Raw genomic sequence first — 23910 nt, 5'->3', positions numbered from 1 at the left:
GAAAGCCACAGTGTTGAAGAAAACGAGCAACCGGTCGCGTACACCAGTGCACATAAACCTCTGCTACACCAGAAAGCAAGCAGCGAACACCAAGGTCCTCTGCCCTCTCTCTCCGCTGGAGAACACATCACCAGGCAACTGACAAGTTATGACTCAGCGAGTGGAGCACTGGTTGAAAGGCCTCATATTGCTAAAAGCTTGCTGTTTGCTATGTCTGCAAAATAAATTCAGGGAAGAGTCAGTGCCTTTGTCCTCTGCAGCTGATTTTCTCCCACAGTACAAAGACTTCTATTGCAACACTTCCTACAGGCCATCTCCTTCGCCAGTTCATCCTGTCTCTGGCCTTTCTAAGCTCACAGAAGTAGGAGTTTCACTCTGACTTCTCAGAAACCTAATTTGCAGAGTACGAACACAGTATTTCACTTCTCTACAGGATTTTTCGGCATGTGTGTTTAATGAATCCCTGATCTGCATGTGTAGGATATATCTCTTCATCCCATCTCATCAGATGAGACCAAGGAAGGGAAATAAGTGGCACGTAGTGAGTTCTCAGAGAGGGCATATAAGATAGGTCACTCTGTACTAGCCTTGTTCAGTGTACTGTTCTTGTAAGCACCCATTAATGCCATCTGTCAAGGACAAAACATAGGGTGAAGACCTGAACCTGTTCGTTGTTCATTATTTTTAATTCTTTTTTAATCTACAATATATAAATACACACTTGTATTTATTTGAAAGTAACAATGAAAAGTCATCTGTCATCTGAAAGATACTTCTAAAAACAAGGTAAATTATAAACTTACTGACACAAACATTTATTTTAAATACACTTTTCCTAACTTTGCGTCCAACTTCTTCAGTATTCTAGTAATACCTACATAATGGTCAGTCCAGAATAAATGATCTTTTGTTAGCCAAAATTAGTCTGCAATCTATTATCTAGTCCCTCTACTCATAATTTCTATTCATTCCCTTGCAGGTTAGATAATACAGATTATTGCATAAGGACAGATTTATCTTCCAATCGTACATGAAAGAAATTCTGAAATTATAAAATGTAATGAAAACTTACCAACTCAATTCCCTGTGGAAAAGGTGTGTCTTCCCAGTCCTTCTGAGGAAATCTTTGTATTATTTTTCCCAAACCTTCTGTTGAGCCTGAAAGATAAAATCCAATTACTTAAAGGCAAACTGGTGGAATTTAAATTGCCATAAATCTGAAAGGACTTTCAGAATATACCAAATAGTAGGAAAAGTTTCACCACAAGAGGCAGAACAGACTCAAATATGTCTTGCAAGTCAAAAAATGGAAGCTGCAAGCTGCATCTGGCCTGTGCCCAGCATGCATGTTTTCAAAAGATGATTATTGGTAGTTCTAGTTTCTCTCTACAAACAATAGTAAATTAAAACCTAATATGTGATCTTTAAAAAAGAAATAAAACATCTGTCAACCAGTGATCTTCAAAAAGAAGTCTATAGATTTACAATCCACATGATTTATGCAGGACACTAGTTCCTTGCCACTGTTTCTAGATGGTTTCCTTGGACAAGTCAGTGGTGATTTACTAGATAAAAGTTATACAGAAAAACTGTAAAATTCTGATTAAATTGTACACATCACTCAGACAACAAACTACTTAACACAGCACACATGGGCACGAGAATAGCATGATGGCTGCATATTAACAATGTCTTCCATGTAACAGTCACTGCTTTCATTACTAATTAAATATGCAAAACATGCCCAGCAGTAACAAAAAATTCAAAATTTATGCCTGGCAGCAAAACTATTACCATTGCTACTATTAAGCACCAATACTGTCATCTTCAGGAAGATATTCTCACAAAAGCAAAACTGTTCCTATACTTTAACTGAAGAATTCTGCATTTTTTCCCTTCTATTTTGTAGTAAAATATCTATCTCTTATAAATTAGGGTAGAAAGAATTGTGAAGATATTGCAACATCTTCTGAAAGTTGTGATTTTACACCTACAGCAATAAATTAAGCTTTCATTTCCATAAAGGCTGCCAATAATAATAATCATCATAATAAATCATAGGATACCAGGTTGGAAGGGACCTCAACGATCATCTAGTCCAAGTTTTTTAGGTAAACCTATAGTTTAAATGAGGTGGCCCAGCAATAGTACCTTTACCTTTTTTACAGGGTTAACTTTTTAATCCATCAAGAATCAAAACCAACCACAGTAAAGCAGACATGAAATTTTTAGACATTGCGTTATCATCTGAGTACAATACATACACAGTGAATTTGCCAAAGACCAAAACTGAAACTTCTGCCTGTAAGACCACTGATTGAGCACTCTGTAACTTAAGCTATAAAGGAAAAAGCAGCTTTTCTCCCTAGCTAACTTCTTCTGATCTGCCCTCTTTAATCTTCTCCTTCTCCAATCTTTTTTCTTTAAACAATACTAACATGCAACACATTAAAATTCTGGCATAATTTCCTGGTTCCTGAACCCTAGTCCCCTAAACTCCCTTCTTATATAAATCTCTCCCCAAGGAAGGTCACATGCCATCTCTTGCTTGCCCTTGAAATTCCTGAAGTGAGCTGTTAATGCAACTTACATACCAAATTAATGAGAACTGTGATAAACTCCGTCTTTTCACTTACAACCCCCTGATAAAAATGTATTTGAGCTCTAAGTATTGTTAATTGTACATGCAAAGATTTGACTATAAGCACTTTGGTGATCTGCTACAAGATGCCATTTTCAGGGCTCTGAAGGAGAAAGATGGTACAAATCAGAGAGAAAGAACATCAGTAATTACACCACACAAAATATTTGAAAACTACAATTATAAGATACTCCATGTAAAATTAATAAATTATTTCCAGTATTCAGAAATTCAACTTTACACATTCATAGTTAGAAACACTCTCAGTGTGAAAGACTGGCAAATGCAGGTGGCACAGCACTGCCTTCCTTCTTTTCAAACACTACCAAGTGCTAAAGATATCACTAAAATCTGACGAAAAGTAAAATCCTTCTCAGAGCAAAGTACTTAAGCAATTTGAAATAGCAGATATTTTAAACTACTGAGAACTCTTGTCACTTTTTAGGAGTTTTGGGAAAGCTCTTCATGGAAGCATGATGACTACTCATGTTCTATCTTATGCCTCAATTTGTAGAAGGGAAAAGAAATTCACCTGAGATCTTCCAGTACTTTTAACAACATTGCTAAGGAAATCTTCATGCCAGAATACAGAAAATACTACAAAAGATATCTCCATTTTAATTCAGTCCCAATACACAAGTCAGTGCTGGAACAAAAGTGAACACAAGGAGGTCAAAGGAGAACTAACCTTAAACACCTACAAAGAAAAAAATTTCTTTGACAGACCTAAAACACACGGCACGAAGATCTGAAATGGACTTCTAGAACCCTTTATAGCACATCACAGACTATGAACATTCTAAAGATAGATAAAGATCATTTAACTCTTACCTATTTTAGATAATAAAAATTTCATTGCATCTACAAAAGATTAAACAAAATGCTGATACTTTTAAGACCAAGTGAAAACAGGCTTCTTAAAATGACCACAGACACTATTTGTACAACTGGCAACATTCATAGTCAGTTCATCTTAATCAAGTCAAAGAAATGCATGCAATAATCTTGGGAATTCAAACGATGGACGTTCCGGAGGCTTGCCACATTGTTAAGGATATAACAAGTAATAGGATAAGATGATCCTCAGGCCCTTTTCTTTGTAAACAGGAAAAATTTGTTGAACTTATTAGAAAAAAAATTAAGTAGTATTTCAATCTTCCCCCAAATGTACTGCCACTACTAGTCAGGACTACCTGAAACACTTGCATGGCTCAGATTGCTGAATGTCTCAGTACTTATTTGCATTTGGTACTCTTGCATTTTGCAGAACCATTACCCCATCCTATAGACAGGGGAAGGAAGCACAGCGAAATTGATTTGTGTCCCCTAAGGATGTACAAGAAAGAGGATCAATCAATAGCACCCAAATCACCCAAACAGTAGATTAGCACCTTACTCACAGGCTTACCCTCTTCCCAGTATTGCAATAGACGATCTCCTATGCAGGTCAACGATGAACGTCAGTATTACTGGGTATCAGAAATCACTTCAATGTTTTGTACATAAACAAAGTATATTCTAGCTTGTTTTCTGATTAAGTGTGTGCATGGGTGGGTGGGGAAATATGGTAATACATGTTGTATCTTATTCCACTAAACTAAAAGGTGTTTCTGCTGAAAAGTAACTAGCAATTACTATAAATAAATAAATTAAAAAAAAAAAAAAGTTTGGAAAGTCTGAGGAAAATCCAAATTTTCTGAAAGTTGTGTCAACACAAAGTGAAATGAAAATGGATAAACACCATAAAAAGCAGAAGAGGAAGGAAATTAGAGAAAAGGGAAGAATGGGCAGAACAAAGAGGAAGAAGAGTGCATATATAGGGTTGTTATCATCATCATCTATCACCATCATCATAGGTTAGATGCATATTTACCTACTGTAGTAGTGTCCCTCTAATATTGCTCAGTATCAGGCACAATAGCACTGGCTGAATGCACACAATCATTTGGTCAGCCAGTATTCCATCAACTTCTATTCCCTCTGAAGAGCCATATACAAAACATCACCACAGATTTCTTTTACCTGAAAAATCTGTTAGTCACTGATTTGGGCCAGGACAGCATGTAAAGTGCTGTCTCATTTTGGAAGCCATGCTTCAGACCAAAACTTTAGTGACCAGTGACAATGACCTCACCAACATTTTTCAGCTGCAAATTCTGTAAAGTCTTATTTCTTTTTGCTACTGTGCATCGACTGTTTTAAGAGTCCATGCAGGAAATTCTTCAATAACATGATGCGTCCTTTAAAAAGCTTTTCTGTCCTAGAATCTATGAAGATGCCAGTTACTGATGAAGGACCCCTCAGTGCCATCCACCTCCACTTTTCAAAAGGATTCCAACTCCCCCAGTATGTTTCTGACAGAACTAACACAACTTGGCTCTTAACAGCTGGATCTCAGGACTCTTTCCTTTCAAATGCAAGTTTGGGACATACTACACCTCTGGACAGACAGGTGGACAGTAAGTGCTAGGTGGACAGTAATGATGGTTTGCAGAATTCTTAGAGGGAAATAGGCTAGAGAAAGTAACAGTGAATGTTAAATAATTTTCAAGTTATTCCCTTATCCAACAGTCGGTATAATATTCCAGAAAATGGAAAAAAGCATAGGGGGTTGACAGGGAGAAAGATCCCTGTTCACCAACAATTCCCCTTCTTGTTTGCAAACAAATCACTTCTGCCAGTGTCTGGATAGGAAGGGAAGATCAGACTTCAAAATAAATATTGTATGTTAAAGAAACATTCTTTTGAACAGAGCAAACTGAGTAAGATTTCCCAGCTGTCTTGGAAAAATCTTATTTATTTTAAGGAAGGTATAAAATTAAGATGACACAATTGTACTCAGCTTTGTACTCCAAATCAATGCCTGAGAGGTTCTCTCATTGTACACAGAAAAAAACACAAGAAAGCTCTTCAGTTCTAACAAATAGTGTATACTGGTTTGCTTTAGAAAAAACAGTGCTCTATTTATTAAATCTGATTTATGTTTTCATTAAGTTATATTCCTTCCACAACCACTCTTTGATTTACCTTTAGCTGATATGCCTGATAATTAAAAATTAAGCTCCACTTGAAGTTTCTTAAACATATTTTTAAGATTATAATTTTATGCTAAAAGAATTTAATGCTTTCCACGTTATTTCAACATTTATTAATAAGTAATAATAGCACTGTGAGCAAGAAGCTAGTGCAGCCTCAATTCCTCAAGGGCTCGATCCCACTCACTAAAATCTCAGTCTAGTAAGATCTGAGCACTGATTAATTTTTCCTCCACCTGTAACACCTGCTCCACTGCAGTCTGGTGTGCAACAGCATTTTTATTGTAGTACAAGCCTTTTCTAGCTTTGAAGGCTTGTACACTTCTTCTAGTGGTCTATCTACTTCCACAGAATTTGTCAGAACTCAGTATTTTCAGTACCTTCTCAACTGCTAGCTCTTTAACAGGGTATCTTCACCTTTTCCTGGTTGATTTGTTGGGGAAATTAGGCCTAAGCAGTGCATAGTGTGTTAGTCCATCAGCTTCCCTCAGCTACCTTCATGGTATAAACATAAAGGTACTATTAAACCAAATGCACCATAACACTTCCTATTTGTATCACTTATTCTAAGATCCAAATAGAGGAAAACCAATTTTACAGAAACGGTGTCTTCAGTTCAAGAAATGCTTCCAGAATAGATGCATACACCACCAGAATGGTATTAGATCTGGTGTATTTTACAGAATAAGATTAGTAGTAGCTGGATATACAAGGTGGAACAAGCACACACAATGTTTGGGGTTGGGTTTTGTTTTAGAAAAGCTGTATAAACTCTAGGACAAAAACATTTTTCTAAGGCAAAGAATGAGACTTCTCTTGAAGCAATGGTCTGAACAACTGGTTTTGTTTGAGAGAGGAAGTCAGAAGGATCAAATTCAGTCAAAAAGGAAAGAGCTCTGAAATAAGTTCTCATTAAAATAGTGATTCAAAAGAGTATTCCAAAATGAGAAAGACTGCATGCCTATTACATCTCTAAATAAAGTAGAAACAATGCAGAGCAAAAGAGTTTCTCAAAATGTATATAAAATTACATACATTTTCTGTTAGAGATTCATAAACAACCACTAAGCTCAACATATTTTTTTTCTCCAAAAATTACAATGGTTTGCATAACCTCATTTAAGATCTACTGTCAGAAGTACTTCAAGCAAATATTCAGATTGCATGAGGAGTCTTATCCCTTTTGCAATCTATCTTTGAAAAAGCTAAAATTAGATTACCAGTGTGAATTATCACCTGAAAATTTTGCTGATGAGAAAAACTGTCACTGTAGAAGACCAAATGCGTCTTCTCAAGCATTGACTTGTTTCAAAGGCACCAGGGAGTCGGATATATCTAATTAGCAGGGAATGCAATGTTGCAAAAGAGTAAGCAAAACACTTCCCAGAGCAGACTGATAACTTTAGTTCATTGTAGGTCTCACCAACACACAGACCCATAATATGTGCTCAGAGAGCACATTTTTTGAGAAACAGAAAGAAGATTCTGCACAGATTTTCCGTTCTATGAGGAAGAGCAAATACAGCATTAGAACATGATTCTAGCTACACCAAGTTCCCATATTTGAAGTACGTCTGGACTCCAGCGAAAGATAAATCTTCACTAAAAATCACTTTATTATTCCCCTTTTAAACTGAATATATTCTCTCTTTCTTTAAATCTTCATGTAACTTTTAATGTAAACTGACCTGTATAAAGAGCATAAGTGTAATAAGAAAAGAAACACAAAGTTATCCATTTAGGTAGCTTCATGTTTCTGTCCTCCAAGCAAAAACACTGAAGTAAATGACCACAGCATTTCAGGTTACTTTTGTTAATGTTTTAAATATTTTGACATTAACATACAAAAAGTGGGCAACAAAAGGACTTTTCCTTTTAAAAATAAAAAAACACCCACAAATATATGTTTTAAAGACGAGCTGTTTGTCATTACTTAGAAGTCTATTTTTTACACAAAGTACCTGAAAGATTACTCATACATCCAAAAATACTGTCTAGGTGCTATCTGAGTTACCCATCACAACCACTCTGTCTTTGGTCAATACACAATTCCTTTTCCACATAAAGATCTCAGTTGAAAACTGTATTATCATGTTTTCCGTAGGAATAACGTTATGCAGCACATACAAGTTCCTTAAGAGGAGTCAGGGGAAGAAATTCCATAGCACTATTTTAAATGTAGAAAGAAAGAAAAAAAAAAAAAGTAAGATTGAGATTTAATATGCAATACTTGAGATACTCGTAAATAAGGAGGAACTGCAAGTTCATCCTCTGGCTTTGATTTTCCCTAGATTAGCCTGACCTCCCAGATTTTGGTAAGTGGGATCCTGTTCGTCAAAATGCAACAGATCCAAGAATAGTTACTGCATTTTTTGTTTGAGGAAAAGAATGTCAGCTTCAGATTTTAAGCTTTTAATTTTGGTAACTGTTTCAGGAATTGTTACTTGATAGAGGAGCAACATCTACATGGTCTACTACAACAGATGCTAAAAAATGAAGCTTTATTTCAGGATCTTATGATGACTGCTGCTGTGTTGATTCAGTTGCTACATTAGTGTGATATAAAACACTCATCCTACACCAACTGCAAATGCAGCCCTGAACCTCAGGGCTGAAATCTGGGTATAACCCAGCAGTGGCCACTTCATGTAAAGTGATAACATGGATAGCATGAGGCTGTGTTATCATGGGTGATTTGCAGAGGAGGGCTAATAGTCAACCCCTTTTTTTTCCCCTACTAAATACATCACCATTATGGGCCACTATGTTTAAAGAGGCTGTTTAGTTTTTAAAGTCTTTTCTACTAAATTCTCCTCATCTTGACAGCTGTACTCAAGACAGAACACAAAACTAAGGCTTCAAATTATAAAATACTTTTAGTCATAATACCACAATACTTTTAATAATTTTAAAGGTCGCCACCTTTGGTCACCATGGTGACAGATGACCTATCACAACCAGGACATCCCCATTTTATATTCGCTGAAAGACTAATTGCTCAAAACCACAACTGACAAGGTTACAGATAAAACACTCATAGAGCTTTACATCTGAGTGAAATGTCTCTGCCATGAGATTTAAGTTCCTTTGTCTCCACATAGATAAACTTTACCAAAAGCCATTTTTACTAGAGTACTACTGCCACAAAAAAACCCCACAAACAGATAGTTCTCACAATCTGTTCACAGGTGTAGCCTGAGAACAGACATTTTTAAAATTTAATAAATAATTCTCTTTATTTTTTTGGTATTCTTATGCAGTTCACATGCAAAGCATTTTCTGAATATAACAGTGCAAACAATTCAGTGGTATGAAAGGTACTATATGCTGATTCTCCAAGAGCACTTTTGGTTATACAGTAGTGTTGAAGAAAATATCAGCCAAGAACACTTTTTTACATACTTCTGAAGCCCTGTCAGGGCATAAATTAAATGACCTAATGTGAATTCTATCTCACAGACAACCTCACAATTCAACTACTTGCAACAGTAAAAGGCAGTTTAATGGGACTGAAACAGAGGAGTCCACTCCACCTAGAACAGGAAACAACAGAGATAGAATAACACTACAGGAAGTCTCTTGCCAAGAACTAGACTCTGAGCGATGCTGTGCTCAGGAAGTGCTGAAAACTTTGACACCTGAGACTGAAGAAAATTCTAAGAGAGAATTAGAAATACATTCAGGCATTCTGAAAAATTAAGGTGCACACACACATGAAAAAGACCACAAGGGTAGGCAAGGACTTGACTTTTTTTACCCTTTCACAAACAAACAGAAATTGCAGAAAGTCAAAATTCCAAATTTTTTTCTCTTATCAAAAAAGAAAAAAAAAAAAGGTTTAACAGTGATATATCTCTTTCCTCAGGCTAGAAAGATTTTTAACAATGGAATCAGAAAAATATAAGTATGCCAGACACTGTGAGTGTATCAAAGGAAGTTTGGCTGCAAAATAATTTAGGAGGAGAAGAGCTTTAATTTGCTGTAGGAAGGATAATAGATTGATTCCCCCACTTTCAACATCATAATTAGAATAGCATGTCTGCTGTTCATGGCTTAGAAGCAAGACACCACAAATTTGCATGTCAGAGTTTGAAGCCCCAGGTGAGTGAACTGCTGACAGGTCAATTTCCATGCACCTATCCCCCTCTAAGAATAGGTTTATTAAAAGAGAAATTACTTTGCATCATGTTACCTGTCAATCTAGTAACACGCAATGAGGCTGCACATCCTATCTAAGCTTTCAACTCATTTCAACAAGTCCAGAGCCCTACAGCATTGATATAAAACTTTTCTAATGAAGATCGTAGTCCTTGCACAAAGTGACAGGGAAAATGAGCTTCTGATCTGTAACGTAACACATCTGATGTCAGTTTTTTTGAGGATTCGGGGAAGTACAAGTTCTGAACAGTACTATCACAGCAAATCTGAGGAATGTTGACCCACTCACAGAAGAACTGTTTGCCAGAAGTCAGACCAATTCCAGATACTTGAAGTCATCTGAGGTAACGTTTGGTGCAATGAGTCACATAAGATAAATAGGTCATGTGTCTTAGACGGAAGACATACTGATTTATCATAGTGTTAGCCAAGTATGTAATCATAGCACCAAACTTAAAGACTGGAGTAATCTTTATAGTAAGTAGACCTCTCCTTACTAAGGATTCAGCTACTCCACAGCTTGCATTGGTAGTGTTTAGTTTTTGCACAACAGCAATCTCCATGGTCCAATATCATTTGAGTCGCCTTTATGAACTCCTCAAGAAATATCCTGAAGACAACTTGGAGTAAGAAGTAAATCTGTTTGGTTTCAGTGGGCAGGAAGTCAAAGAACAGCTTGTTCACTTCAAGAAAGCAGTCTGAAATAGTACGAGAGCCCAAATGCTGTGAAGCAAAGGAACAAATGCTTTTGCTGAAATCAGTCTCATACTTCAAATGTTTGCTTTTGAACCTGGAAGACTTGGCTAAGAAGAAGAATTAAAGCAAGTGTTCACTTCCTAAAGAACTGGTATTTCCCATTTACCCTGTGAGCTGTGAAATGACAGAATCTGGAGACTTTCAATAACAGAGTGTACTGGGTCTAGTTCAAATGAAGTAAATTTCCACCATGGCAGCCTGTATGGTGCTGTGGTTTAGATGTTACTAAACCAGTGATGACAGTAAAGCAGTGTTTTTGCTGTCATTCAGCAGTGCTTGCACAGCATCAAGGCTTCCTCTCCTTCTTCCTCTGCTCCCTTTCCACTGAGTAATGCCAGAGGTGGGCAAGAGGCTAAGAGGGGACACAGCTGGCCTGAAGCAATGAAAAAGGTATTCCAATACCATACATAATGTCATGATCAGTATTAAAGCTTTAAAACTGAGGGAGTTCTTCCAGCCAAAGTAGATGTCGCCTGGAGACAAGGTGGTCTTTGGTCTGCTGGTAGTACAGACTGACTGATTACTTCTGAGTCACTGATTTTTAATTTTTCTTTCTTTCTCCCACCTTCACTTACTAAACTTTCTTTTTGTCAACCCATGAGTATTTCTCGCTTTTGCCCTTCTGATTCTGTTCCCTAATCCACTGTAGAGCAGTGAGTAAACAACGGGGTGAGAGCTTAGCCTCTAGCCAGAGGATTCAGGAGGTTAATCAGATTTCCTTAACTGGCAATGTCATCCAGGCTGCAACAATGGTAAAACATTGCCACAAAACATGGTTCCATTTCCACAATGAAGGACATCCTCTACTTATTTCAGCAAGTTTCATCAATGCAGTATACCCTTCCCAAGAAGAAGATAATAGTTCCACCAGAGACCACGTTCTGCAAAGTTTCTGAGATATTACTTCCATGGAAGAGAGCAATTATCATTGGAAAAACAGATATTAATCTGCTCTGAATAAAAATTACATTATTTTCAAGATAGCATACTTAACTTATACACAGTGACTAATTCCCTTAATTGTAGCCACAAAAACAGAAGGAGAGTCTTGTGGAGGCAAATCTAGGAGTCACAGATCAGGAGGATGGCTGCTGCTGTCATAATTCTGTCTGCTAATTTAATTTCCCTGGCACAAGGAGCCAGGCATGAGGTCTTGAAAACATGGTACTTCAAGTACACATTAACATCACCTTCTGGGACTTTACTGAATGACCCAATGTGGAACAGGTTGTCAAATTTACCACGGAGACAGAGAGGCAATATCTCCATAATGGACTTGTTAGGATAGCAGCACCTGATGAGCTTGCTGACAAAAACTTGTCTGGCACTAAAGATGGTGCTAAATGGTTTGACTTTAGGTGATGTGAACTTGTGACAGCCACAGACCCTCAGATCCTGGAAGACACTCAATACCTTTTCAAGAAGACAATCCTCTAGTGTAAAGATCTGTGTCAGTTTTGTTTTGTCAAGGGATGATTGATGAAGCACCCTAACATTTCCATCTCTGTGGTAACAGGGATGCAACATACGTGAAGTACAAGATAGAATCAGTTCTCTAGTTGCAAAAGAAGTCAGGAAGGCAGAATATCTTGGATAAAGAACAAATATAGAACAACTTTTTCTGCCACTTTGAAAACATCTCACAGCTATGGAACACTCCATCTCCCCAAGGAAATGATGTGCCAGATGCATTCCTGTTAATGTGTCCATGTGTTTTCTCAGTCTCCATGCATGGAGTATGTAAGTTCCATCTACAGCATCTGCATAAGGAAAATATTCCTTATTCTCAAGTTTTCAAGTGTAAGTGGTGTGTTCATATGTGGACTACACTCAAATATATAAATATAAATTTTGTAGTACTTTACATGAAAAATGTATTTTAAAAGAATTACTGTTAAAGGGTTCAGGAAGCCTTTCCTTTGTTTATTTTGTAATTCTGTAGAATAATTATAACAACCATAGCCAAAGGGATATTTACCCCTCTGGAATAAAGGAAAAAAAAAAAAAACAAACCAAAAAATGTACAACCAGGGACAACTGTTCTGTACTGGTGTTCTCTGTTCTTATTTTTGAACCCTACAAGAATTTGAATAGTGGAACAGAACCAGATGTATCAGAGTAAGTCATTTCATTCTGGCACATTCAGGCAAAATCTGCTTTACATGACTAAACATGACTAAACCTTAAATATTAATTGGGGAGAGCTGCCTACTTATTAGTGACAAGCTGCAGTCAGTAAGAGGGAACATTTCAACTTTTTTTTTTTAGACCCCAAAAAGGAAAAAGGAAAAAACTAAGCTAAAAATGAAATCAAAACCAGCACTCCACCCTAACCTTCAAAAAATACCACAACACAACAAAAAAACCTCAGTGAAAATTGCATCTGAAGTTTCAAAGGAAAAATCACTAACAAGAATTCAGCTATGGAAAGACTTATCCTAAAATTCTTCCACAATTAAATATCACCTGTACATGAAGAATGTTGAGTTAGTCCAGGACTGTCACTGCATTAAGCTCTAAACTGCTCATTCAAACACACCAAAAAAACAGAAGCATGATACAAATGCTGAAGAACAGTGAAGAACAAAAGCACACCAGATTTGTTACTATTAAAACTATACTAACTACAAACAAAAAAAGCATTCACACATGCACACAAAGCTACCATATTCCTACCCCACCTATGACTTCAGCACACCTTCTATCTGACCTGTATGCCACTTACGAGTGTCTACAATAACTGTAATTAACTGGATTCACCATATACCACAATCATAACACTCAACAGAAACATTACAAAAGTTTACAGAATCGTTATCCAGCACCACAAATGTGGGAGGTTATTCATCTGCTTTTATTTTTATGCATGTTGTCATCTTAACTCAGTATGGACTTTTTTTCAACTTCAGGGATCTCTAAAACCTATGAAGTTGATCTATCAAACAGTATAGCCTAGCATGCTGAGTTTAAACAAGAACCTATCCTGCTTTAATTTTATAAACTCTTTTCCTTTAGGATGAATTCTGATTCAAATTAGACACAAAAAGAATTCATCAGCGTGCACTGAGCATCCAACTAATTACTCAAAGCATACTGTAGAATACACAGCCTTTCCAAATCCTTCCATAAAGTTCCTCATCACCTGCAGCATGGAGGAAAAGGAATTTATCTCAGCTGTGGGAATAATACGATCTTGTGATCCAGCTAAAGCCTACTCAAGTCAAACACTTGCCAGCAGCCACTGATATCATAACTGCACCTACAATGTTCCCCAGAGAACAGACAACAATTTACATGGTATTTTTGTTTTCAGTATTGTCAGACCAATTTCCACTCAAGATCCGTGCCTACTGAATTTGCCAAGTGCTGCAGCCTTTTGAGCCAGAACTTGAAAGCCAAACACATGCTGGATAAATATTTTGCAATATAATAGCTAGAATAAATCTGCAAAAGTGACAGAATATTCACCATTTCGGATTAATATATGCAGACAGGTTTCACTGCCTAACTAGATTCTAGTAATGGCTTTAGATAAGCAGATTTTTATAACAGAAATTTATGCCAGTTAAGCTTTGCCAGACTGATAGATGATACTTTCTGGGGTAAACACTACCTTTCCCACACAGGTCTGCACTTTAAGTATTCTTTCTCCTGTGCAATGTCATCCGAATCCTACTTGATTTCATTGCATATTTGTATAATACTCAATCAAATATATTTCCAAATGCTCTCTCTAAACTGTGTTTCTGTTTGCGCTCCAAAACAGGAGCCCTTAAAGATACTGTTATAGTATTTAATGGTGTACATGCAAAAGTCCACAGGAATGTTTTTTACAGGACACACTTATAATCCCTTACTTAGTGTTCCCACCAACTATCCTGAGGGTAATTAATTCCTAGAGAAAGAATTATTAAAGTAGTTTTCATAACCTACCACATATCTTTACACAGAATTTTCACTTTCAAACCTTGCAGCACTGTTTTTCTTCATTCTAACTATATATGCAAAGATTTTATAAAATTAGAGATTATGCCTTTTTAAATGGAAAGAAAACTGTTATTATGGTCAAACATTGCCTAGATACCCAAATCAGACTTGAAACAGTCAGGTTCGTGTATCCGTAATACAACTGAAGGTGTTTCTGCTACTACCTGTGACCCAGATATAAATACAATAAATACAAAAATACAAGCTCCTGAACATGCAAGAATAGCCCACCACTTCAAATAGAAACTATGCTACCATCACAACTAGCATGACAACTTCACATGGGTTTTATTCACCTTCATGTTATTCTAAGTAGTGGATTTGATGTCTTTCTGCCCAGCCCGTAACTAACACATAGGAGGCAGGGGAACCTGTATTAAGTTATAAATATTTCACTGTATAGAAGAGCATCAGGGAGCATGAAACCCTCCACCCTAACTGTCTTCAAAGCTGGAAGGGCCCATTTTGTCCTGGCTCTGTTATGAAAGGTCACTCACTTTTCCAAGAACATAACCCAGAAAGCACAGCAGGAGAGGGCAGCAGAGGCTGCTGAAAGCCTTGATTTTGCCTAGCAAGGGCAAACCCAAATATCACACCTATTTAGAAACAGCTCTACCTCTCAGTGGCTGAACCATGTACATCCTGTCAAGTGGATGGAGAAACAAAAAGAAGGGTATGAATATGGAAAAAAAGGTACACATCCTGATGGCAAATTGTTTAGTTCATCTGTCTCCAAGGAAAAAAAATGCCTGTACAGAAACAAACTTCTAAATGGCATTGAAACATAAACTAAAGCATATGTCTGTTAATATAACGCTTTTGTCGTCCACCTATGAATTCTATACTGTATTGAAACTTTGCTGCTATTCTATTTTGCTTATGTTTTTCTCTTCTGAAAAGGGGGAAAAGAAACCAATTATATAAAATCTAGAAGAAATTCAAGCAAATACCAAAGCCAATTAAGATTTTGTAGTTAAGTCTTGATGTGTTATTACCATTAAACCTTGACCACTCCATAAAGAACATCTACCAGCCAGAGCATTATTAACTATATAAAAGTAACTTAAAACTTCAACACATTATAAACTTCCCAGTTGTTACTTCACAGCACTTTACATCTACCCAATTATTTTATACCAAAAAATCAAGTATGTTCAGAACCAGCCCAAGATACTAAGCTAAAGCATACTCATGACAGAAAACATATTTGGGGGCTTTACTGACTAGATCAACATGTTCAGAACTCTGTTCTCTCAGGAATGTTAAGAGTTGCTAATGCCACAAATAATGTGACATGGATATACTACTGCAGCAGCCTGAAGAACAGAAAACAGCTCTTGAAGATAACACAAGATTTACTGAAAATCAAAACACACCTGTAATTAAAATCTGACTCACATGAAAATTGAATGTATGATAGGATAAGAAACTATCAAGAACTTAACTCAAACTTGTATGATACACCTCCACAGTGTAGACTACTTCTAGCACTAGCAGTTCATATTTTCTTTAACATGACCTAGAAACTAGCATCTACATTCTCAGCTAATTTTACACTGTAAAATGTTGCTTTTAAAAGAATTCCAAACACCTATGCAGGTGATTTCAGTGTAACCAAAACATTTTTACATCTCATCTTACTTGTAAGAAATAGTGTGAGTTAGCAAATGGTGCACTCCACAGCTAGAGCAGATTCTTATCTACAAAAATGATGGGCTTGTCAAATTATCACATTAAAACAACAGAAAAGAAAATTACATGGCTGTCAAAGGTAGTAAGCTTGAATTCAAGATGTCCTCTTAGAGGATGAGATAAAATGAGGTAGGGAGGGAAGAAAGAAGCAGAGAAGAAGAACAGGATTGGTAACTCAATGAAACCAAATGAAATATATGTAGGAATGTAGCATTTGTGATGCAAATTTGATAATAATACACTCCTCAATAAGCTTCATTCAAATCTGCTTTGTGATTCATTGTCAAACAAATAATTCTAGTGATGCATTAACAAAAGAATGAATGATCTAATACACCTTTGAGATAGACAATGTAAAATGTAGAGGAAGGTTGCCATAGGTTTAAAAGTAAACATTACCTTAAGTGAAACTTTCTTCTTAGTTCACAAAGGATGGACCTAACAAAGTAGTTTTAAGATTTAAACAAAATTTTAAAAATATTAGCCTGTATCACACTGCTGTTAGTTTCACCAGTGATGTGACTACTCCATGTTAGCTTAAATATAGCATTTTATTTAGCATACTTATTTCAGCAACTTTGTTGATTCTGTTGTTCTACCTCCCAGATTCATTTATTGGATCAATTCCAGTCTGGGAGAGGAATACACATAGTACTGGAACAAACAAATGCAACTTCAGCAATCCCTCTGGAGGTCCTCTGCACAGGTAAAAGCACCATACTTCACATCACGTAGCATTTGACAAAAGACAAAAACAAAAAAAAAAGAGAGGAAACCCCATAAAAGTTGGGTGTATAGATAAACATGCTAGGTATTTTAAACCAGTGGATATCAGCATCATATTTTATTGTTTTCAGTAGAGGTAAAAGAAATTTTCAAGTGTCAGTCAGGTCTAAAGGCAGAAACACAGAAATACCTTTAAATATCTCCACAAAGACCAATATGTTTCATGATGAAAGCTTAGGCTCTTCACAAAGACATTTAATAAAGAATGGACTGTAACAATGTTTTATTTCTGGATAAATGGTAAATCTTTCTTTCCCTTAGTAGTAATATTTTGTTCTTCCATCATGTTTAATTATTTAAACAGTGAAAATATTTTCTCCAAGCATAAAAGGATTTCCTTTAAGAAACACCTTTCATATCCTATAGAATATACAATACACTTGGGATTAGGAGAGTCCATGTGAGCTACTACTTACTAGTAGGGCAAGCAATCAGTCAGAATTTGACTTCTGATGAAGGAAGAGCCTGTCATGAAACTAACATGTCTGAAAGTACTTTGACTTTTTTTTTTAATACTAAGAACCAAACTGCACATTACTATAAAGTAATGTTAAGCAAGTTCATAAAATAATTTTGTTTCTTTGCTACTTGATAAATGCAACTTTTTCCATAATATGTATAAATCGTGCAAACTGCATAAGTTCTCTATCTTCCTGTAATGTGGTTTACTAGCAAGTCTTTCGCATTATGTATACTTGGCCAGATGCCCTGGAACAGCAACACAGCACCAGAGGGCAAGTGGAAGTTGATCATAAGCCACCTTTCCACTTCACTTACACTTTGGCTGGTAGGAATAAAACCAGTGTACATACAAAAATCCTAAGGGCTGTTCCTAAATATGCCCTTCAAGTGGCTCTTACACAAGCTGAAAATTTCCAAGACAGCACGGCAGCACAAAAGTTTTTTTCAGGCTTGAAGTTCTCTTCCCTGGACTTGTATCATCTGCTTTATCCGTTAAAGAAATAAATTTTACAATCTAAGGAAAAAGTCATACTCTTTCAGGTTTATCCTCTCCTCATTTTTCTGGCCCCTACATAACCAGTGGCTAGTGAGGAGTGAAAATTAAAAAAATTCCCTCCACAACACAGAGGATTTATACCAACTACATATCTTCCACTGGAAGATCTGATAGAGAGACAATAAAAGAGGGAAAAAAAATTGTATTGCCTGCTAGTTTGGTCAGGAACACAACAAGAACACATATATATATTAGAAATAAGAAAACAAACATTGTAAGCTTAAGATTCAAAATTCACAAAATGTACCACATAATACATTGAAAATTGTTTCTGCTGGTCCTTCTGTGAAGGCCATTTTAACACTTAAGCCTGGTCCACAAGAACAATATATTAAGAGATCATCCATTTGATAAATACTTCAAGCAAACCCAGATCTTAAACTATACAGAAAAATATTCTGTATTTCAAAGGAAAACATTTAATAATTTTCTTATTAGCAGAAGTACCAGTACTTTGAAATCTAATCATCTGATTTTCTGGTTTAGCATTCAAATTAACTGAAGCACACATCCAGTCAAGACCTGATCTCTAAATTCATGAAGTGTGAGCTTCTTTACTAATCTAACCAGTGCTTGGTATCAGTGAAAACCGTAACAATGAATGAAAAGCATGGCCTTCTCCTTTGTAACTTTTTTTGTGTACAGTGTTACAATCCAGCTATCACACACTGAAATGCTGGGGATTAGTTTAGAGAACTGAGAAGGTTTTGCGTGACAATGTTGCATGTACATAATCTCTGCTAACTTTAACTCCAAAAAGTCTCCATGGAGATGCAAGAGGAATAACAGAACCTCTCTGTAAGAATGAAAGAAATTTGAGGAGCATCAATACTAATAAATCATAAAAACTATCAGTTAGATGTATACAAATCTCCCTACAGAGCATATCAGCTTCCTGAAGGTACAGCTCTTCTATACCAACTGTTACTAAGGTAACAAAATAGCTTCTACCCACCATGTCTGGCCCAGCATCCACACTACCTTCATACCTCTATTTTTCACTTCTCGTTGTATCTCCATTACCCCAACCTCAAGTTTATGAAAGGAATCTTCCCCAGTCCATCTCATTCCTTTATTTTCTTACAGTCATGATGACATGAGTAACTACTATGGCACTGCAACAAAAAAGTCTGAGTTACAATTTCAGCCTTGTTTTTCTGTTCTGTATCCCCAACAGGCACGGCTCTGAAAAAAAGTAAAATTAATTTAATCTGAAAAAAAATCTCACTAGTTTAATTTCCTCATTTGTTGCCTTCTCACGTGTTGTAAGAGCATAAGGGGGAAAAAAAAAGATCCATCCATGACTTCTGAAGGCTTTTCTTTAAATGATTAAGGTACTATAGCTACTTAAGGCACTTAAAGCTTACTTAAGCTAGTAAGGTGGCCCTCTACAGAGTTTACATCATGCTGAATCAATTACTATGACAAAAACAGACTTAATATTGCAACATAAACACTCTGTATAAAGAAGTCATTTATCTTTAAACTGAAGTAGTTTTCCATACGTCCCAACCAGGTTATGCCCTACTTAACGCACAATACAACCGTAACATACATTAATTTTAAATTGACAGATGTGGAAAATATTTAAATGCAAAAGTACAATGAAATAAAATGGTAACAATCCCAAAACAATCCTTAAAAAGCATTCCCACTCCTCTACGCCCCCACCACCACCAAAAAGACATAAATCAAGATACTGTATCTTGATTTCTTCCATTCCCCATCCGGGAAACTGGAAATGCAGAAGTATTTTAATTTACATGCACAATATACAAAATAAGGCAAGGCACATACTTTGGTGCTGCCTCATTTACAACACCATAATTCTGCAGGAGAGGCAGAAAAAAAAGTCAATGCTCCACACCTCACTGCCCTATCACTAAACAACATTTCAACCACAGAGGTTGATATCATTTAGCAAAAAGGTCCTCTTGACACAGAGGTAAAAAACTTCACGTGGCAGAAGCAGGTCTTACCTTTTCATCCTCATGCTTTCTATGTATTACCTCCCTCAAGTGGCTGACCACATACACTGTAAAACCTACTGCTACCCATTACTTAAATAAATTGACAGAATCTACTTGAGGGTTTGAAGTCACCTAACCTCTACAGAAAGCATCTGATGAAAACAAAACAAGTTCTTTCTAAGTGGTTTTTTTTTTTTTTTTACTTTAGAGGTGGTTTTTTGTTGCTGTGGTAGTGATTTGGGGGTTTCTGTCTAGCTGGTAGTTTTGTGGTGGTGTTTGCCTATCTGTTTGAACCCAGGTCTCCCTTGCATTTGTGTAACTTAACAGGGTTGGCTCTGGGGGTTTATTCTTGATTAAGTGACAAGTGAGGCTTAATGCTTTATAACAGCATAAAAATATTTTGACAATTACTGAGAAGAGCTGCAGGAATAAAAGATGCAGACTTTCTCCTGCCTAACATTATTAACTTGTTCCCATTCTCCTTTTTAGAAAAACAGACATATAGAAACTATTCATTATAAGCTGGCAAAAATTTCAAGTCTTTCAACATGAGCTGTTCTTCAGAAATTTCAACAGACAATATATTACAAACTCATCAGTCATGAAACTGGCTTTATAGTAGCTTTATCTGCTTCCTCAGATCTGACTGTTTATAGGTAGAGCATGAACTGATCGTAATTTCAATCAAGACTTTCCAGGTCATTCTGTAAAGTTTATCTCTTGGGAGAGACAGAGGGGTTATTTTTTCTTTAACATCATGCCAAGAGGCTGGGAGAGGATGTCAACACGGCAATGCCAAACCCTTAAAATCACAGCTATGGGCACAACACCCATTTTCCCTCAGAGCTTTCTCCTTCTAAATGCAGCAATTTACCAGGAGTACATGATAAACCACCTGATAAAACAGTTCAGGAAAGCATTTTTATTATACTGGCACAAGTCTCCTACATCTATAGAAAACATGAGATGCACACTTACTTACTTACACATCTGAAGTAAACAGTAGGAAGCTACAATTCTGTTTGCTACCAATGTTTGACAAACTTGAACTGTACAAGGAACAGGTGTCTACACTTGCACACCTGCACTAGGCTAAGAATCACCTAGAAACATATAGATATGAATGTGACTGCTGCAGCAACATTTAAATACATCAGTGCCTTTACTGTAATCTTCTCTCAGTAGAGACCACAAAGCCATCATCTAGAAGACACTACTACTGTCCCATTATGAGAAAAAGTTATCAGCCACTAGGCAGCAAAGCCCAACCCAGTAACTGCAGTAAGTTCCCAGAAGGACCCAAAAAAACAGAACAGATATCAATTTAGGTCTTCTCATGTACACTATTTAGAAGGAATAACTACTGTATCTTCAGGCTGTCCATGAAGAATGTCCAACAACAACAGCACACTGAAAATAAAGTTTGGCCTGAGTTGGTAATTCTAAAGATGATTAAAGATAACTGCCACAAACACTATAAAGCACAAAGTCTGAGAAAAAAGTTGCTGAGTTCACTAAGTATGAATATTACACAGAAGCCTGAAAAAAAGAAATTTAAATGTTAGCTCTGAGATTATTTCAGATGCTATGAAACAGATCTGGACAATATGTCTAGGCTACATGAGCAGTAGTGACTACTCATATACAAAATCACATGCCTGCATTTTGAAAACTGAAGTTAGATTTCACAAGTTCAAGCAAAAGCAGCTAAGGGAGGTATACCCGTTAACAGTTTGAGGTCTGTTAGTGGGGGGACAAGACCAACACGAAGAATAAGCTAGAAAGAGTTTTGGTAGAAAGCAATCGGGTTCTGATTTATTTTTTTTTTTTTTTTAGATCCTTTCCCACAGAAATAAGGAAGGGCTGCTGTGAAGAGTAAAATCAATTTTATCCTACAGATAATCAAGATATATAGATATATAGTATTATATAATATATATACTAAATATAAAGATATAATAAATCTAAAAATATTATAAAGAACTTGAGAAGTTCTTTATGTCTTCTTACCAAGTAATAGAAAGAATTAGTAATCATGAACACTGGAGTAAAACAGAACATGAAGTATGACAGTGTTTACATCAAATTAAAAGTCCTTTTCATCTTCATGTAATTACAGAGTAATTACATATTTCATGTTCCAAAAGACTATCTTGCACAGAGGAGATGAAAATGGAAACTGATTATTCTTAGGCTTAATTCTGACATGTTTGGATTGCAGCTGTTTCATTGTACCATTTTTTTCCACAGAATTCGAAATGAATACACACACCTTACACACAATAAGGTATCCAAATGGATAAAATGGTTAAATGGATGAACGGTAAAGGCTGTTCTGCTGTACTGTTCTGACCAAGTATGCACATGAAGGGTTACAGTAAAACTAAGCAAGAATTAAAACTGAAGTCTTTGTAAGATACAGCAGCAAAAAAAGCAGTTCTTTCTGCAAGCCAACAAAGAAGAAGCCAAAATAGACACGTTTACTATATGCATCTTGCTTTACAATAAATAATCTTTCATAAATAACATCCTTCATACACAAGGTAATGTACCACCTGAAATTTTCAAGGTGAAGGTCAACAAAGCTTAAAGTCTACTTTAAGTTTAGATGTAGGGTAGCTTGTTTTCAGTATCAGAAAGATACTCCACAGAAACAGAAAAAAATAACTTGGTAAAGTTGGCAAGATGCACATTTAAGCAAAACAATCAACTTCTAAAAACACTTACAGGTTGGATAATTGATTTATGAGAGAAATATTTCCATAACTTCAAATACATTGAAGTGTAGCAAAAAGTACTTACTTAGAATCAAAGGAAATACATACTTGACCCAAAACTTATTTGAAAGATCCACACTTCCTGCTAAATTGCAACATCAGAGCATCTTAATGCTCCTTTATGCTGGACATACTGTCACTTCAGAGCTAGGGAATTATCATGACTTCCAAAAATTTAAAATTCCTTTTGAAAGGCATTTGACAACCACATCAAAAATTAACATCTAAGTTCAAGATTTTCTTGAAATATGTGATCAAACCACCTCATTTGAAATTTTCAGTACTGTGCCTATGAACTACAACACAAACCATGCAGCAGAGACAGAGAAATCCCTTCTGCCTTCACTCCCTTGGTTCAAAAGCAGTATCTCCAGACATGACTTTTTAAGCCCCAAATCAAAACAATCTTCTCCAAGACTGAAATTTATAAAGATGGAATCATCCTTCTAAGGGCCATTTTGGTGGCCCACCCTGTGACAGTGCTGTGGGGACACCATGTAACTCCTTTCTCCAACTGCCCCACACTAACCTTGAATCAAGTGTTTATAGTTCCACATCACACACCACTGCAAATTTCTGTTTTGTAGTATGCTCAAACTACCCACACCAAAACACCAACCTGTAAGTATAATTTAGCACATCTCAACATACAAGACGTTTGCTCTGAAATTCACTTCCTTCTGATCTACTTTTCAATCCTCTGTATTAAGAAGATGCTTCAAATTCCAAGGTCTTTAGTTCTCTACCTTCATAGAATTGTTCCTCTGTACACTGCACACTTGCTCGTTAAAAGACAATGTTTATAATCTCAAGGCTCTTCTTTAAGTGCCCTTTTCCATTCCTTACTGTTATTTAAAATGTAATTTTAATGTCTCTAATCATTTATATAGCCACTGCCTTTTAGTGAGAAGAACCAGAACATGGAACTGTAGAAGCTCACCCCTAGCAGACATCATTCAAACATATCACGTCAAAGTCTCTCACATCATACATAATTTAATTTTGAATTTGTTCAAAACTTAGAGAATTTTGAGACTGGAAGAGTTATGTCAGCTCTCTATTAGTGCACTGTTGCTCCTTCCAACTTCAT

The 23910-nt window shown here is 36.3% G+C and overlaps 1 protein-coding gene across 1 annotated transcript in view; it reads right to left on the bottom strand.

Moving 5' to 3' along the window:
• The window catches only part of SBF2 (SET binding factor 2), a 198164-nt gene that overhangs the window by 161208 nt on the left and 13046 nt on the right, over positions 1-23910 (bottom strand). The window contains exon 2 of the mRNA XM_030450948.1: positions 1073-1158. Within this exon, the coding sequence (XP_030306808.1) occupies positions 1073-1158 (86 nt within the window). The remainder of the gene's footprint in view (positions 1-1072; positions 1159-23910) is intronic.

This window comes from Calypte anna, chromosome 5, assembly GCF_003957555.1.
Source record: "Calypte anna isolate BGI_N300 chromosome 5, bCalAnn1_v1.p, whole genome shotgun sequence".
NCBI classification, from domain to species: Eukaryota; Metazoa; Chordata; class Aves; order Apodiformes; family Trochilidae; genus Calypte; species Calypte anna.
This window is presented reverse-complemented; position numbering and strand designations above follow the sequence as displayed.